This window comes from Oenanthe melanoleuca, chromosome Z, assembly GCF_029582105.1.
Source record: "Oenanthe melanoleuca isolate GR-GAL-2019-014 chromosome Z, OMel1.0, whole genome shotgun sequence".
NCBI lineage: Eukaryota > Metazoa > Chordata > Aves > Passeriformes > Muscicapidae > Oenanthe > Oenanthe melanoleuca.
In genome coordinates, this window is record NC_079362.1 from 67,456,605 (window position 1) to 67,475,614 (window position 19,010).

The 19,010-nt window shown below is 41.0% G+C and overlaps 1 protein-coding gene across 5 annotated transcripts in view; it reads right to left on the reverse strand.

The window, feature by feature from the left end:
• UNC13B (unc-13 homolog B) overlaps positions 1-19,010 on the reverse strand; it is a 206,493-nt gene that overhangs the window by 14,389 nt on the left and 173,094 nt on the right. For 3 of the 5 annotated variants that reach the window (XM_056514072.1, XM_056514075.1, XM_056514074.1), the window contains 4 exons: positions 13,647-13,735; positions 10,393-10,545; positions 8,380-8,503; positions 1,595-1,651 (listed from right to left, as the gene is read on the reverse strand). In XM_056514072.1, coding sequence (XP_056370047.1) covers positions 1,595-1,651; positions 8,380-8,503; positions 10,393-10,545; positions 13,647-13,735 — 423 coding nt within the window. The remainder of the gene's footprint in view (positions 1-1,594; positions 1,652-8,379; positions 8,504-10,392; positions 10,546-13,646; positions 13,736-19,010) is intronic. The other 2 variants (XM_056514073.1, XM_056514076.1) reach the window with 1 other exon arrangement.

Genomic DNA, 19,010 nt, shown 5'->3' on the forward strand with positions numbered 1-19,010 from the left:
AAGCTTCCAACCCTGGCAAAAGACACCCTATATATGCTTAGAAATTCCAGTTGTGAGAAAATACGGAACTAGTAGAAGACAACAGTGAATTTCAGTGGCCATGCCCAAGAATGCAAGCAAGCCACAGGAACTCACAGAGTGTCCTTGTGACCTGGGGGAAGAAGGAGCAATTTCAGAGCTCTGCCCTCAGACACCAGCAGTACATGTAAAAGGCAGGGATGGTTTCTTGTCCACCACATGATGAGTCCTTGCTGATGCTTTTGCAAGAGAAAGGCGAAACTCACAGGAAAGAGGAGACACATTTAGATGCTGTGGTTCAGCTGCCACTCCCCCAGGCTGGCTACAAAGCTCCTTTCTCCCTATTTTTCTCATGGAAGCACAGGAAGCAGGGAAGGAGATGCAATCCTCATGAGCCACCATGTCACCAGGGATGACAGCCTGACCGTGGGAGTGCATGAGGCCATCACTCAGCACAAGTGACAGCTATTCCCCCGGGAAGCCACACTTGGAGGTTTATGCTAGGTGACTATTAACTGCTATGTACCAGATTCAAAATGTAGCTGGACAACAGGTGCACATCTAATGACACACCTTCATGCCCTGATCACTTGCTAGGACTGCTAATAAGCACTGCCTTAAATGAGCTGTGTACTGGCCACAAAAACATGTTTGGAAAATGTATTTGGTGGGCAAGGGACATAGGTATATGAAGACAGCATTATTAGTGTGCAAGACAAAAGCAGAAAACTACAGGAAGGGACAAATACATTTTGAAACTACAGTAATCACATAGGAGAATGCCCATTGCACTGGGAAGATTTCCCTGATCATGCTCTGACACAGAGTTCAGGTCCAGCTCCAGCCCCCTTGCAGCAGACGGTGCACTGTGACACTTCAAATTCAGACCTCCTCCTCTTGCACAATACTGGTCTCGTAGCACAAGTGCCACCACAGCACAGTGCAATCTGAGTGCTGTAAGGCGTCACTATTTCCACACCATTCCTGTCGTGATGAGTGAATTAGTGCTTGATTCGCTTATGATGAGGTGGCGTGCACTTCGTAATGCTCATGTCATGCACTGTCACGTCATGCACTGTCAAAACACATCAACAGAACCTTCATGCTAAATGCCAGCTTGCCTGTGAAGGGAGCCCACGCAGAAGGAATTTACAGACACAGGCTCTCTTCCATAAGCAACAGTTATTTTTTTAACAGTCCACGTAATTCATCCACAGCTAACACAAGTGTCTTTCCAACCATTAGGGACTCCCTTTTATAAATGGGGATACGGAGGAGCTGATGAGATATTGAGAAATCTACTTACTTTTTTTCATTTTCAATCAATGTACCAGACTTATCACCATGTACACAGAAGAGAAAAACTACTTTGATGATTAAACGCACAGTAAGATTTAATGTTAAGCACTATGCTAATGTTAGTAGAATGCATTTAAAAGCACATTTCATGCATTTAAAGGCATTTCTCTACAACTGCATTCAGCGACAAACCACTGGAAGCACAAGACATGCTATGCACTACCACACTTCCATGCTTACACACAGGGACATTAATGCAAGCCATGCAGGACAATACCTTCAACTTTGACAAGTGTCCCAGTTCCTTAGCAGCACTGAAAATCAACTGTGTGCCCTATGGTTGCAGAAGTGAGAAAAGAAAGGAGGGGGGAAAAAAAGATTATAAACAAGTTCCACTTTTTTTTTTTTTTTTTTTGAGCAGGTCAAGTCAGTTCACAGCAGCTATACGTAATCAACCCAAGGTCAGGTGCAACAACTGGACTTCTTGCCAGTTTATTACGTAGTACAAACCCTGGCATTTCTGTGGATACCACACCAAGAGCTATTTCAGAGCACAATCTTTTGCTAACCAGCTCACTCTTGTTTACAGCAGCCTCTCACTTATACAGGATAAACCTTCAAATGGATTGCACAGGGTTGGGGTGAAGCCCATATCCAAACACTTCTTTAGATTTCACATGAAGACCACAAAGACTGGCCACAGCAAAAGATCACACAATCCCAAGATGATGAGAATCTCTCCATAGAGCTAGGGTCCAGTCATCATGGTGGGGGTAAGCACAGATCAGATCATAAATAAAACTAGAGCTCAGCTGTTCAGGGGTGAGAGATTGCCCGAGTCTAGTGAATACTACAGCATCACCTCCAAATGCCCTAGAGCTTGGCCAATGGCTCTTCCCCCACTGTGCCTTACTGAAGCTGTATAACCAATGAAGAAACATAAAGGGAAGATGAACTCCAGTGACAGGAAACCTTGCTTCAAGGCACTTCACCACTCTCACTGTAAAAAATGTCTTCCTTTTACCTAGCCTAAATCTACCCTCTTTTGGTTTAAAAGCATGCTAGCTACTTGATACCTAGGTACCACCTGGTTATTTAGGCATTTGGAAAATAAATGTTAACAACTAAAATGTGTTTCAACTAGCTCAGGCTGCTCAGAGCCCTATCTAACCTGGCCTTGAATGTTTCTAGAGATGGGGTATGTTGTATAAAGACTGTTGGTTTCACGAATTAAAGGTCTCCAGTAAATCAAATTCTCCTTCCCTCTCCACTACTACACTTTCTTATCTTAACAGACTTTAACCCTCCCACTGAACTACAACACCATTGACCACGCTCCACCTCAAAATACCCCAAACTGTAATGAAGCAAGATGTACACCCAGAATTATTATATTGCCCTTTTCCCCTTCCAATGTCACTCAGTTTTCCTTTGCTGCCCTCCCTGGTACTTGTTCATTACCCTTTAGGTCAGTACTCTGTGGAACAAGAACTATCCCAAACAGAGATTTGCAGAGAAGATCCTGGCAACTGGCTACTGCTGCAAAGGTCACAGCTGAAATAATTTTTTTTTTCTTAAAAGATAAAAATGAACATCAGCCCCTCTAAAAGGCTGCCCTCAGTGAAAAGTCTCTATACCTGTTGCCTGGGGTAGCAGAAGAAAAACAGGCAGCTTATAGATATAACACTGGAAAACTCGACACCTGCCCTAGGGCAACTGGACACACTCTGCTCATTACAACAGAAGCCCAGAACTGAATTTTTAAGGTGAGGAGGCATTTTATTCATATGTTCCAGCTTTGGAAAATTTCTTCAAGCTGAAAGACACTGTGCCTGAAACCACAGATCACCTCTGATTTGCTCTACTTGTAACCACCAGCTAACCCTCAGTGTTCCTCAGCCTTTTATGTTTGTTGAATACAAACGGACACAGAATGAACATTATTGATTTTGTAGCTAAACAGAAGCTCTTGATAAATGATTAAATTTACAACTTTTGGCAGGGGTGGAGGGGAAAGTGCAGGCAAGCACAACAAATCTCTAAAGGAAAGCTCCTGAAACAAGACTAAGAGCTTGCCTTGCTGTCAGTACCAATGGGTAGTGTTGAAGAGCACAGCTCTCTAATCTGAAACAGCACGAATTTCCATGTATTTCCAGCAAGGAGAGCTGAACATGGCTGCACACCAGCAGCAACAGAGAGATTTCACTATGGACCATGCCAAATAACCAACCAGAATTCAAGTTTTCACCAGCCTCTGCTACCCAAAAGATGTGTCTGCTGTTCTGTACAGTCTGCCATGAAATTCTGTTGACTTATGGGTCTTAAAAGTTAAGATTTTCGAGTCCATTGACCAAGCAGGAAACAGAAAACCAAAACATTTTTATAACTGGAACTTTGAAAAAGGGAGCAATCTCAAAACATAGTGATATCAACCTTTCTTAACTCAGTATTTTCAGCATTCACTGGACACTTTTTTTAATATACATTTGAAAACATCATTAACCAGCCCAGGCACGAAGTCTTCAAGTCTTCTCAGGCTTCTAAGGAGGGTAGGTCAGTAACACTGAGCAATAGCCAGTGACTGGATACGCTTCATGGAACAAAGCTGCTCAGATAACTCCCAGTTCCTGCATGCTAAGAAAATCCTTGTCAATCAGTGACAATCTCTGCCAATGAGTCTGCAAGGAGAAATTATTTTGCTGTTACACTGAGCTTGTCATCAATGCTGTCATCAACATCTAATAAAATCTGGACAGCTCCTTCCTCTGCCAAATGGCATTCTTGTAAACAAGATGCAATACTCCTCAGAAAAGTTATTTACGCATGGAAAACACACCACAAAGCTCTATGGACAGCACTTATTCCAGCTGTGCCAGAGAGTGAGAACAACTGAACTTAAATTATCAAGTAGCTTTGAGAAAAGCTGCCCACAATGGAATTGATTAAAATGTCAAGGATAGAATATGAGGACAAATTAAATCCTTATAATGAATCATGCCTAGCTCTGCGGCAAACACAGCTGGAAAGGGGATGTGCCTTCATGCTGGTTTTTCTGGCTCTTCTGTAATGTTAGTTTTACTTTTCTAAACTCTTCAGAAACAAGAAACACACCTACACTCTACAACACAGAGATTCTAAATTCCTTGTTAATGGTCTGATGCTTTTGTGTCTCTTCAGTGAAAGCATGTAGAGAAGGATCATCAGCTGCCTCCAGTCTAATTGTTGAAAGCCAACAGAACTGCACTGATTTATACTCCCAAGTGACTCAAACCCTTAAAGCTTAACTGTTCTACTGCTCAGCTCACAAAGTTAGGAAACAAATGTCTACAGCAAGTTTTTTTTATTCCAATCCTTCTTTGGAAACCATATTATATGCAATGCTCATTTATCTAGGACATAATAGTGAAAGGAAGTTTCATCTCCCATTGTACATTTATTTCCCGTATTTTTTAAATTCCTATGTTCAACAATGAGATTTGAAAATTTAACAGCATTTAAGTTCATTTTAAAAATGCTACTGTAACTGTTATGTTAGTGTTTGCTACACATAGATACACACAGATGAACACATAGAAAAACACATTAGATAAAACTAATATTTAGTTGTGGTGTATTAAACCACAAAACTGGACAAAATAAACTTAAAAGTGGGGATGAAAAGAGGAAAATAACTACTTGTCAGTACAGAGAACTAGGCACATATGCAGTTCACAGACCATAATTTTATTCAAGGCTAAGAAAGCTTTTTCTCCTCATCACAGAGGCAGCCTTGAACTTTCCTGCTCCAAGCTAGCACCAGGGAGAGGATTCATTTAAACTAACAGAGGTTAAGAAAGATCTCAGAAAACCTCTTAAAGCCTCACTCTCCTCCACCAGAGTAGATCTGGAGCAGCTCAGGCAGATGAGCCTGAAAAACAGACAGACTAAAAGTCAAATGCAAATTCTGTCCTCAGCTTAAAGAAAATTTTGTTCACATTCTGGACTATATTCTCATTTAGCGAAGAGAAGTCTGACAAGTAGAAAAAAGCACAGCAGGAGCAAGCACAAATGGAACCTCATGTGAATGGCTGCAGTGTACTGTGTGAAACAAATAAAGGAGAGGCTCCAGAGGAATCACCTGAGTGCAAACTAAGCACTTCTCTCATCTGACTAGTCACTGATGGCATGGTACAGTTTCACTGTAAGCAGTTGAGACAGAAATGTATAACTAATCCATTAATATCACCCAGTGTTATGCACTAAACCCCAAAATACAGATTCCCAGAGTGTATATCCACTCAACCAAGACAGAAGGTGTTTAATTACATGCTGGATCTTAAAATTAGTGAGGTGTGAATTACTCGGTGAGTTACTGGAAATCATGTTGTTGCTAATCTCACAAGCCACAGGCAGAGAGTGCTCAGAGAAGTTGAAGTCACCCATCTGAAAGTCATGAAGGAGCCACAGATCAGGTCATCAGAGTGGGAGGTTGCAAAATTGCCCTATCCCCTCACAGTGATAACAGCTTCTCATCTGAGCCCCACACAGCAGAATCTTCCAGAAGCCAATATAAGTAGAATTGTTAAGTCTGGAGAGGAGTATTTAAGCACTGAGCACTGGCAGGGTCACACCAGTGACAGGCAAGGCAAACTGCAGGGTGACAGGAACCTTCTCCCCAAGTACACTTTCCACAATCTCCATCAAAAAGACTCTTGCACCTTCAGTGGTTTTGCAGAAAGAAGATAAAACATTCCATAAAAAAGATTCTTTTCTACCACAAACATCTCCTACTTTTTAAGGGTTGCACATGAGTTTTAGGACAGAAATCCCCATCAGTGGCCCTTCAAACACAGAGAGGGACAGCTAGGGCTAGGGCTTTCTGCTGGGGAGAAAAGTGTGTTACAGTGCCCAAAGCTATTTGTGTCTGATGTGCTTAAAAAAAAAAAACACACAAAAAAACCAAAAAAAAAAAAAAAAAACAAAACAAAAAAAACCCCAAAACACAAAAAAAACCAAAAAAACAAAAAAAAACAAAAAAAATAACAAAACCACAAAAAAATAACCAACCCAAAAAAAACAAAACAAAAAAAAAAAAACAAACCAACCAACAACAACAACAAAAAAAACAAACCAAAACAAAAAAACCCAAAACAACAAAAAAAACCATGATGGCAAGGCAAATTTGATATGAGCGGCTTGGCAAAGAAGTAGAATAGCAAAGAGAAAGTACTGCTTCCACTCATGCTGGCAGCTCCATATTTTGCCTTGCCTTGCCCTGCTAGCCTTCACTGCTGGGAATGATGAAAATCTGGTGGTGATGGAATAAATTGCTGTGCCCCAGAGAACATGAAAGCAGCTCTTCGTTCTTGCAGCTCATCCAACCTCACCACCAGCTCCCTGCTCAAGAACTGAAGACAAGGCCATTTTAATAATTCCATTGTTCATAACCATCCTCATTTTCAGTTTAGACTGGTTCAGCCTTCTTGCTACCATACAACTAATTAGACACCAAAAAAAAATCCAGCTATGAACATTTTGCATTATCTCAGACATGAAAGTATATGCTTCAATTTGCTTCTCAATTTGAAACTGAAATGATGGCCACAAGAAACTATGAAAAAAACTTTAAGTGGCTCTTAGCACATCCTGCAGGTTGGAAGAATTGGCTGATCAGAGTTATTGCCTCCTTCATGATACAAGTACTGAATCACTCTCCTACTCTGCCTTTGAAATCCAAAACCAGCAAGTATAAAGCTCAAACAGCCCTTTCTTAGCTCTCTCTGAGGCCCTTGATCTCACTGATTCCATTCCAAATGGATCATGCTAATGCTGTTCCTACATGAGGATTTTTGCACCTGTCCCCAAAGACTCCTTTTTAAAAGCAATTCAACCAAGACAAAGAAATTTCATCTCCCTAAACTTATTTTCTTTTCCTTCTTTATAAATCATAAAAGCAAGCAGAAATGATTACTCCAAATCTGAGCTTGGAGAAAGCAGTCTTTAAGAAATTACAGCTCATGCTGATTTCATGGGTGTAGGTATGACAGCGCACTTCATCCCAATAGTTTTATTTAAAATCATCATCATCAAGGCCACAGACATGGGCCTTTTCTCTCAGAGAAAGAAATACCTATAAAAGAGGCAGGTTTGCATCACTTCCCTGGACAATGCTACCCAAGAAACCCAATCCAAATATGTGAGAGAACTGAATAGTGAAAAACACTATTGTTCTACCCACCATTGGGAAAAAATGTAAGGCTGCATAACTGAGCTACAGACTGCAAGCTCACTCTGACAGCAAAATGGAAAGTAGTTCTGGATCATTTGTAAATAATGAGGTTACAGTCCAAACTTCACACTGCCTCCAACTGAGTGTCATCCCCCAGAGCAGCTGGGCATGCATGACTGACATTTAATCAGTTTCTCTGGTTTCTCAGAACTGGGGAGGAGTTAATCTTCCATTGTTAAGAGCATCACTACATTCACGATACACATTCATCCAGCATGTCCACACAGCTGAACAATTTTACAAAAGACTGCCTTTGAAGGAAAACTATCTGGACTTGCTTCCAACTCCCCAGCATGACAGATAGAGAAATCCTGCCAGCCAATGCTGGTGTTAAAGCCTTTTGTAGGGGGTAAAACAGGGGATGGGTGATTAAAAATCAAGCTCAAATCAACCACATCTACATAGAGAGACACTCTGGCTAATAGATAATAGGGCAAAAATGGTTACAGGTCATAACCAAAGGCCATGAAGCCTAACTGTTCCATAGTTCCCATGTACACAGACAGCTCTCCTTAGAGGATTGCAAAACACTAACCAGTGTAAACTGATATACTAGACAGAAACTCCTTTTGGATAATGGATTTTGAATTGTGTTTTTTTTCTAGAGCGTGCTCTGTATCTTGCAACCCTACCATAAATAGGGATGCTCTCTTTCTTTACCAAGTTACAGACATTACAGGCAGGCTACATGCAGACAAATTTACCTGGATGGATGACTCACTAGGTCAGTGGATGAGTTACACAGGCAATGGCAACACTTTCTGGTATGAGTCAGGAAGGATAAAATGCTTTACCGTATGGTCTGTAAGAGGAGGCAGCACAATCAACTTCTCCATGGTGTTCATTACCACCCTCCAGAGCTCTTTCAGCACCCGTTTCAACACTGTCTTTTCACACACTGTTGCAAACAATGTCAGGCTGCAGGGAGAGAGCAAGAGCTGAGTAAGTTCAAAGAGCACAATATGCAGCGAAAAAGGAGCTGCATGTGGAAGATTCAGTGCCCTATCCAAAGCAGCTTGTCATAACAATCGCTTTAAGGGTAAAAACCCTTTTCTAAAGCATAGCCTGTGCTCACCCTTGGAGTTTTAGCACTTAAACACTGGCCAAAATTAATGACTGACATTTCTGATCTCAATAATTTCTGTTTATTGACCTGGGGATTATAGAAGGTGTCACTTGGTGACAGGCTATTTGGAATAATACATTTAATCCAAATAAGACCAGGTACCATTGATCCCTTTAAGAAGATGTATTTGGTTTATAGAGTACATTAAAAAAAATTATAGCTATAGAATAATAGATTTTAAGCTTCAAGGGGTTACTATAATGGTTTTTGATGAATAGTAAATTAATGCTTCCCGGTGTGTTGTGCAGAAATTCCTGCACAGCTTCTGAAAGCTGCTGAAGTACCTAACTCTTTCACCTTAAAAACCACCCCAAAAATATTTACTGGACAACTCCATGTTTTGTTGTGATTGCATTCACCAATCACCTGCCACATGTTTATCTGCTCTAACACAAGGAGCTTTATTTCTTCTCCTAGGTTTTCTTCCTTTATTATTGTATAAGCTATAAAAAAGGCCAAGAAACACTAGAATCTTCTTTGAAACATTTGTTGAATTTCAGCATTTACTGATCCCACTGTGAGAGCTACAGTGAACTCTGTGGCCAGCAGCACTCAGCCACCTGACTCTTCATCATGTAACATCCTCTCCCAGCTTCCCTTCTTCCCACATTTGGTTACACAGTAAATGAACAAAACCAAACAGGGACAGGACTGATGTGGGTGGAATGCAGGAGGCATTAAAAAAATACTTTCCTCCTGTAAAGGAGGGAAGAAAATAATCCAAGCATGGATTATCATAATCAAAGTTACTTGCTCCACAGCTGGATGGCAAGCCTGTAGCATACCACATTCCCAAAGGTACAAAGTAATATGGCTTTTCAGGATTTATGAAGGCATTCATGGAAAATGACCAAATGAGAAGGCTCCTAGATGCAGTGACTTCTGCACAGTACTTAGTGCACAGTGATCCAAAAGAAAGATGGGATAATCAACACTAAGAGCAATCAAACCCCTTATGTTTTACACTTGTAAAGCTTCCCATGTCTTGCAGCATTTATTATGAAAGTTGCTGGCCATCCTTTATTAAATGAAGAACTGATGTGCATCAGCATTAAGTTTAACTTGTACACAGATTAAAAACTATTTCTCTTTGCTGTTCAAGACTTGGCTTGAACATTTAACTGTTCTTGTCCTGTTCTTGTCAGGTGAATCATGCTGCATGGTACTAATGCAACAGTTAATTAAAGCAATGGATCAACCACATGCACATCCCATGGTTCAGAAGCTTATTTGCTAGTCAGAACAGCAGCAGCAAGTGTGACTAGAACACACATTTGACAGGATGTGATACTGAGTAGAATATGCATCAAGTACAAAAGCATTGTTTGTGATACGCTTTCTAATTGACTACAGTAAAATCTCGAGGAAAAAAATATGGCTAGAAAGTTTACAATTTCAGTCTTTTTCACTACTTGATCAGAAGTGTGTTTTGCTGATTGCTATAATTGCCAGAGGTAAGGAGAAGAACTGAGCGTGCTTTTGCACTGAATAAAGGCTCAAGAGCCCATCCATGGCTTGTGAGAGGCAGGTATGAGAAGAAAAGCTATTAATTCTTCTTGAAAATGTCGAGACTGGAAATCTCAGTGACAATCCACGAACATGAAGCTATTTTCCCCTCTGCCTCATTCTTGTTCCAATCCAATGAACTATACGTGTAGTATATATTTGAACACTTTCTTACTTTCCATCCAGGAAGTCCATCAGTGGCCTCAGGACATTATCTGCATCTTGTGCAACTGTGTTTCTGGCATTAGCAGCAGAATTTGCTGTCCCTTTCACTTGACAGAGGATATCAGACATTTGCTTGACACACTCATCAATCCGAGTCTGAAAGCTGCACAGATAGGAGAGAGGCAAAAACAATACTATCAGTGGCAGAAATACAAGGTAAAAAACTTCAAGTTCACTCAGTTCCACACTTTTCTTTCATGAGACTTGCTGCTCTTTTCTTTAGTGTATTTGTTACCAAAGGGCATGCTCTCCGGTTCCTTATGCCCACCACCCACACACAGCTGATCACCTCTGAACACAAGACAGGAGCATGTTTGAGAGGACTTTGCTCATTCATCTTGCAGCAAGAAATGATCCTTTCCTGACTTCAAGAAATGCTGTTATTCTTGGCTCAAAGCACCCTGCTGTACCCTTTGCTTTCTCCATCACAGAGACTGGGATATCACATGGAGCAATGACACAATGCATGCCCCACTCTGAGCACCCAGGAGTCCATCAGCAGAAAACCAGTTATGACCCATCACAGCTTAAGTCTTTAAAATAACAGAGAGAGCCTGAAGGCAGGCACCAGCTTAAACCAGTCCACTGCCATACAGTCCATGCCAAGTGTCAAATTGGGATGTGGGGCTCAGCTGTGCAAAGTGCAGTCTCCCTGTAATGAAGTGACACATAAGGCATTAAAGAACAATTACTTTTCCACCTCTTCCTGCTAAGAGGAGATTCAAAATTAAATAATGCAGTGATTAAAAATTATGAATAGATCAGCAGAGTTGACAACTAATCAATTCAGCAAATAAAGGAAAATGCTTTGACATTTAAAAGAACAGTTACTAACAACAAGCACTACAAGTGACATTTAACTATCCATTAATGGCACAGAGGTTTGGAACTAGGAAGAGAAGCCAGTGTTAGGAGCTAGGGTAAAGATTTAAGACAAGGTATGAAAGTTTGGAAGCAGCTTTACGTCTGCATCTGAACTTTTATGTGCAAGCCACCGGGACACCTGTGGGTCCAGAGTGAGTGTCCCATGGCTCTCACCTTCCTTCTCCACCTGGCCACCTTTCCTGCTCTGCCACCTATATCCTCATGGTCCTTCTTGCTCAATTCTAGCCTGCCTCTCACTGGACAATTCCAGAGCTGTCTCCCACCTGCCCTACTTCTAGCAGAAAGAGTCCTGCAGCACTCAGTCGTGGCTGCAATGTCAGCTTAATCAGAGACCTAAGCCTCATCAAATCAAAGAACATGAAAAATTTCCTGTGCCATTAGTAATCCCTGTTCCGGCATAGGCCAATCCCACCCCACAGCTCTCCCATCACTTCATCAGTTGCAGGACGTTGCTTCAAGATGCTTTAAACTCCCCAGGTCAAGGATGGAAAATAACAATGCCTTCATAGATGAAAAGTAATATGAGTCAAAATGGTTGCCAATTTTATAAAAAATAATAGATCAGTTACTGTGGCAACAGGTTCATCTGAAACTGAAGTTTGTGTAGATGCACAGCTTAACAGGAGCCCTTGCAGTAGCAAGCTAAAAAATAACTTCACCTATGCTGTCAGATAGTGCCTGCTGCTCCCTAGTTCCTCCAGGAATTCCTTCCTTCACTCCTACAGCCTCTAAGAACAAAATAGTAGCTAGACTTGCATGAAGAATAAAGCCTTCCAAGAGTTATCTGCTCTCAAAGTAGAAAATGCTTCTGTGTCCAGACAAAATCCTCTCTCAGCACAAGGATAGTGAGGCTCTCTGGACGTGCGCTGCCTTCTCATCAAATGCAATTAATCTCACACAGATGAAAAAGAGTTAAGATCTGCAGTGTCAGGTGTGCACAGAGGTGAAAGAACAACTGTTTACAGACTGCACAGAATATTGTGGATATCTGCCTTATCTCCTAAATTTATATCCTTTAAGAGATCATGCTTATATAGTAAACTGTAGCTCTGCTTTTTACTCCCTAAAACTGTTAAGAAATAAATAAAGCACCTCAGACATCTGACTGGCTGGATCTCTGGCTGGTTCATCTCTTTAAAACACTCACCAGTATGTATGCTGACATTAGAAAATCTCTTTAGATCATATTATCATTCGTCAAGATTGTCCCCTAATTGTTTTGTAGCAATGAGACCATGGAGACAATATTCAGATAAAAAAATTCACCTCCCTAGTCACTGTTTCTCAGTCACTCTCTGTCTAATTATGAATCTACTGATTCCATTCAGTTACAGTTTGAGTCTTTCCATTTATTTCTGTAGCATCCATTACTGGCCATGGGAACTGCACACTTATCTCCCTGCTTAGCTTTGTGTGCTGAAATCCAGTCTTTGACAAATTTCACTATGATCTTTTAGCCATAAGAATTGCAAACCTGTCAGCCCTGGGAGTACAAGTTGGTACAATTTGCTCTGCCTTGCCCATGTTCAAGCTACACTACAGTTCATGCCTGCATTAATCTTGTTATGCAGCACAACATGAAATGAATGGGGTTTCTAATGAGAAATGGTTGTTTTCAAAGATCACTCAGGAGCTGTGTATTTTTAGATTTCAAAGATCACTCAGGAGCTGTGTGTTTTTAGATTTCACTTAATTGACATGCTCTATAGCTCGCTACAAAAGTCTTGTGAAGTTGAGTACATTTTTATCCTCAGGTAAATGATAACATGATTTGCAATAAAACATAATTGCCATCAATTACTCTGGCAATACTTTAAAGAGCTCCTTGAAACACTAGATAACATTTGCAGAAGCCTTAGAACAAGTCTATCTCAAATTCTAAACCTGTTTCCTTCTTATTTCAGTATTCATTTAACAATCAGAAATCAGTCAGCTGTTTCATACATTTAGAGCAGAATGTTTAAACAAGAATGTTGCTTCATAAACGCTAAGCTGCAAACTGCTTTTTGAGCAGTAAAGGAGCAGGCAATTCTGTTACTGACAAGCACTACTTACTGAAAAAAAAATAAATCACTCTGTGTAATTCAAATACATTTCACAGTTGAGAGATCTCCGTGTTACATTTCCAAGCAGAGAAATACAGAAGAGAAAGACTTTCTCACTTCTTTAGATGGTCTCTGTATCTGAAAGGCCATGAATTTGGGACAATAAGAAAAATATAATGCAGTTCACAGGAGTTTCTTTTCATTTGTAACCTGACTAAATGAGATTAGACAAAAGAAAAGAATGCTTCAAGGACAAGGACCTAACAGTACTGACCTGTTACCAAACACTGCACTGAGCTCATCCAAAACATTGTTCAGCTTCACCTGGAGCTCTTTGAGATGGTCACTTGCTTCTGCATCCAACTGTGGATGAAAAGAAGAACATTTAGTTTGAACCCAGAGGGCAGTCTGCTGTCCTTTGCAGTGCTTCTCTTCACTGTTGAGGCTACACTTAATAAGCAGGTGAACTATCCCCACTGGACTCTGCCAGGTAGGATGTTCTCCTCCACTGCCTGCTGCTGCTGCTACAGAAGCTGTGAAATCATCAGCAGGTATTTGCCTAAAAAGCAGCAAGTAATTTCCCCAGACTCCTATACCCTTTAATATCCTTCCTGATGTTTGTGAAGTTGAGGAAGAAAGGGAATGTGAACTCCCTGTGTCCAAGAGTGCATCTAGGCAGAGAAGCCATCAAGTACTGCACTTTACAGATCATTTCATCCCTCTGAGTCTAGAAGGACACAGGATTTTTCAGACTGGCTGCATTTCATGCATGATCTTAAGAGAGGCTGTTTCACCTTGCACCCTGCTGTCAAGTATTTCAATTGAAGATTGACCCAGTCACTGCTCTCAGCAGGTTGAATCCCACATGTTTTGAAAATCTCACCAAAATATCATGGCAGGAGCTGTTGTGCACTTTTGTTGATCATTTTTGGAAAGTAAAATTTTAGCTACTGGTATTGAGCAAACATAGCTCTACTCTCACATGGAACCAGACAGCTTTTAGTATACAAGTGTTCAGAGAAAAACAAAAAACAGGTTCTCCAAGCACTACATGAATGCTGTTGACATCTTGGCAGATACTGTAAGGAAGTGCTTCCTCCATTATTATCAGTCAAAAGGTAAGAATTGTTTCTAAATTGAACATGATTTACAGTGTCTTGTATTCCAGCTGCCGTCACCCCTCCAGCATCAAAAGAGCCACTTCTGAGCAGCATACCTGTGTGTACAAATAGCAACACAGGATGAATGCTTTGGGATCATTTGCTCATAAAAAGTAACTTGTAAAACAGATTTGCCTGTGTATGCAGGCAGGCAAGATGTTTGCAAAACAAAAAGCTTCCTCTAAGGCAGACTATCTCTTCAGGAATGTAATGAGCCAGGTACCATTAACCGTGGTTAAAAATCAGTTTAGATTTTTATGGTATATCCATCTATACAGGATTTGAATATGATGGGAGTTCCCACCTCTAAAATCAGTGCTGAAGCCCTCTTCATATTGCTTCAGCATCTGTCAGAGAAAGCCAAGCCTCAGGGGATTTGGAATCTGATCTGCTCATTTTCCTGTTGTAAGCTGGCATGGAAAATTGACTCTATTAAGCATTTGAACCTGTACTAATGAAACTTCTGGATAAGAATTTTAAAAGTAATTAAAGTAAGAGCCAACAACCAAGCAAACGATGATTACTTAGGCCTTGTAACTTTAGGCATTGCTGCCTCTGATTATTTTCCCCTTATTAAAGTAAATTTCTTTTCCTATTATCTTTGTAACACTCTTGCTCTGTGACGGCAGAAGGAAGCTAATGTCATGCCAATCAGCATTCATTCTAGCCAAGCTTGTAGGTAACAAAATAAAAACAGCATTTGGTGGTGGTGGTTTCTCTTGCCCCTGCATTAATCCTTTCCTCCTACTACGTAAAGGCACAATGAGTCAGAAGCTGCCTGATTTGCTCTCTGATATTAATGGCATCAAACTGCCCTCTGATTTCAGCCATTTCTGACCAGTTCATGATTCATCAAAACACTTCAACTAACTGCTTTTTCCAGTCATGAAAAAAAAAAAAAAGAAAAAGCAACCAAAAAACCCCCAGAAGAATTTGGCACAAGACAATTATTCTTTATGATTTACTTATACTTCTTTATAAGCTATCAGATGCCCAGCCTAGAGGATGTGTGAGGTCCAGATCAACAACATGTTGCCCTGGTTCATGAACTGTGCAATCAATGATTTATTTTACTGTGAGGTGGCCTGGAGAGCTCACTGGTTACCTCTAAGCTTTCACTCACTGTTGTATTTTAGTGCAAATGGATTTTCCTCCTAGTAGATGCACTGTTGTCCCAGTACTGTGAGACACCTGACACAATGTTTTGCCAAGGGGATGAGCTCCATTATCTGTTGTAAAGAACTCTCATTCTTCCAGAACACCAGCTCACAGTTCTCTGGGTACAACTGGCAAGACAGCTGCCTGGATTTAACTTTGAGGTGCCCAGCCTCATCCTCAGGAAGCCAAACTCTGGTAGTAAGCATTCTGGTTCAGCATCCACAAAGTCCCCTGTCATGCTAGAAAAGCTGTTCTTTTCTGAGCAACTGCTACTAGGGAACAAGGACTCCACATAACACATTACTTATGGTTAATGCTTAGGCATTGGCCTGCTTTGGCTCAAAAGCAAAGTTTGGGGAATTATCTGAGTGTGATAGAAGTTCATTAGCAAGGTGCTGGTAGGTGTGTACTGCTGTTTCCCACACATAAATCACACATCAGTTACAGAGACTGCAGCATGTGGTATTAACTACAAACTTGGCCAATGTGGTGAAGCACTGATAAGAGTGCTCAACTGAACCCACAACAGTGTTGCTGTTGCTGCTCAGTAAATGAATTTTAAGCATATCAGCTATCACTGATAGCAGGAAATGCTGCTTGGACTGCATGATAAATCTGGCTGGTATAGCAGAAAACAGGATTAGGCAGCTGGGTCACTGCCACATGTCACATCCACACCATTTTTCTCAGCAGGCTCATGATCTCCATTCTGTGGGCGTATGACAGATAATTTGGAGGAAGAATGAAAAGTTCTCTGTGCAAAACATGGGACAGGAGCCACAGTGAGGTGGCTTCTGATCTCTGAGCAAGTATTTCAATTCCAGTGGAAATACTGGCGCAGCCATAGTTCTGTGTCTGAGGCTAAATGTGTGATGCTGAAACTGAGGTGAAAAGACGGAAAAGCTAATCCCGTATTTAAATTTCAGGAGAGAAATCAAGTCTCTGTTAATTTTCTGAAAATATCTGGGACTTGGCTTTTGAGAGAATCTGGGCCTCAAAGCCTCATCTGAACCCACTTAGGGTTGGAACCTCAAGTCCTCTGCTAATCTGAATGGTGGCATTTAAACTGAACTGCTATCAACTTGAATTTAGGATGATCTTTTTCTTCTTTCCTCATGCAAGAAACAGAACCCCTGAGCCTAAGAATTTGCAGTGATGGGCTTCCAAGTTTTCCAGGAGACATAATTAGTTCTTTGGTTTCCACACACTGGTGAAGCGTGAGTGGCCAGAACTGGAAGACTTCTCTGTAGGTGGTGTAGGTGGAGAGACATGACTCTTGCCTTCTAGAAAGCTGAAGATGTTAATCAATTCCCATCTATAAAAGGCAGAGACTTTGTGAAATCATCAGGTCTGATTTGGCATATCAGCAGCTAAAGAATTATGCCCTGCTAACATATTCTAGCTTTAGAAAAGTTACGGAGTTCATCTGACTCCAGTTTGAAGCTGCTGATTTTTTGTCCTGCCTCCCTCCATCAACCCCTGGGAACTCAGCAGATTCAACCCCTCCCTTTAGGGACATGCACTGAATTTTCAGGCATCTCCCCCACTTTCTTATAGGATTCAAGGGTAAGAAACATGGAGCACTGAATCCAAACAATAGCTGTCAACTTCTCAAATACTAGGACAGCCTTAGCTACGGCATGTGGGATGCTTAAGTGGAGCAAACACTAGATATCACAAATCCTTTGAGAATATTCCTATTTAAGTCTTGGCTGCTTCTAAGCTGTCCTGCAATTTGTTATTCAGGTGGCCAATTTAGGATTTAAAATGTAGGCTAACCTTGGTTAAGCATGAAGAGGAAAGCTTCCTGAAGATTTAATAATGAAGATTAGCTGGAAACCAAAGGCATTAAAATTGTATGACAATATGCTGCTACACAGCAGCTAATTCCCTGTGTTCCCCAGGCAGTGCTTGTCTCTGATACTCACCTCACAACTTCCTCACAACAACCTAACAACAGGGTATACTCCCTCTCCCTTGGGGTAAAAGGTGTAGAAATGTTTTAAACTAGTCTTTCACACTACATCTAGATTCCAGCAGTGTGCAATGCAGTATAACACCTTTTAATTCCACTGCCATAAGTTCATTACTCATGAAAAGATAAGCAAAATAATAGACAGCAGGCTGAAGTCTTTTGGAAAACCACTGAGGTGGGCAGAAAATGCAAGCCATGTTAGGTTTATTAGGTAAAGTATGAATAATTAAATAAAAGGGGCCAAGTTCAGGCAAACACTAGCACTGAATGTGTGTAGCCCATCCCAGCAGAGAGCTAATCTCTGCTCTGCTGGTGCAGAGGAGATCATTCAGAGGAATTAAAGGTTTTTAAAGGTATTCATGACCCAGTTTTTATCCAGGAGTCATCTTTCACTATTCATTATGCTTTTAATGCTATCTGCCACCTCATAAACACTGCTTTTCCAAACCATACTTTAGGGATGTCTGAGAATGCTCCTGAGTCATGAAGCTGTTTTCATCCCATGACATCAATACACTTCAGAAGGGAAATAAAAGTATTAATCATAATTCCTAAAACTTATTTTAGGTACTGTTCTCTGTGTATGCACGTGTGCTTACGAATTTGTGTGTGTATATATATCTATTTGCTCTGACCCAAGGGAATCCCTCCAAACAGAGCTCTCTAAAGCTCTGCTGCTGCCCTTATTGTTTCTGACTAGTAATGTTCAGAGACCACATGATGTCAACACATTAAGCCCAAAGATGTTGGGCAATTTTTGCCCTGTTTTGAGTACTACAGTCCAGAAAAGAATAAGGAAAGTGAGGGGAAAAGGTACCGTAACTCACTGGGGGCAGTGGGTGGAGGAGAGAGTAGAGAAAGGTACTAAACCCAGGAGTTCAATCTCGATAAATAATATTGGGCAAGAACTTCTGTTCCATATTACGCCACTACACTGTGGGGTGACTTCATCTCCCTCGCTGCAAAAGGGAATAAGTGACCTGAACTTCCCTAGGGATCTGCTCTGGACAAACACCACATAGCAGCAGTATTTCAGAGCTTCCCAGAGTTGTGCAGTGCTACAGCTGCAGATCGAGATGGATCTGGGAATCAGAAGCAGATGAAGATGCAAGCACACAGTAACTGAGACCAGTCACACATGGCACAAGTAACCTGTCACAGGAACAATGGAATATTTGGTACCTGGCTCTCAAGAACAACTCTGAGAACTCAAGAAGTTGAACAGTTCAAGACCAGGGCATACCATTATGCTAGTTTCTTACTCTCCCAAGGAAGTTCTTTTTTGGATAGAGTAGTCAGGATAATGCTTATTTTTGTGCAAGCTACTGTGTCATGGATAGATGAC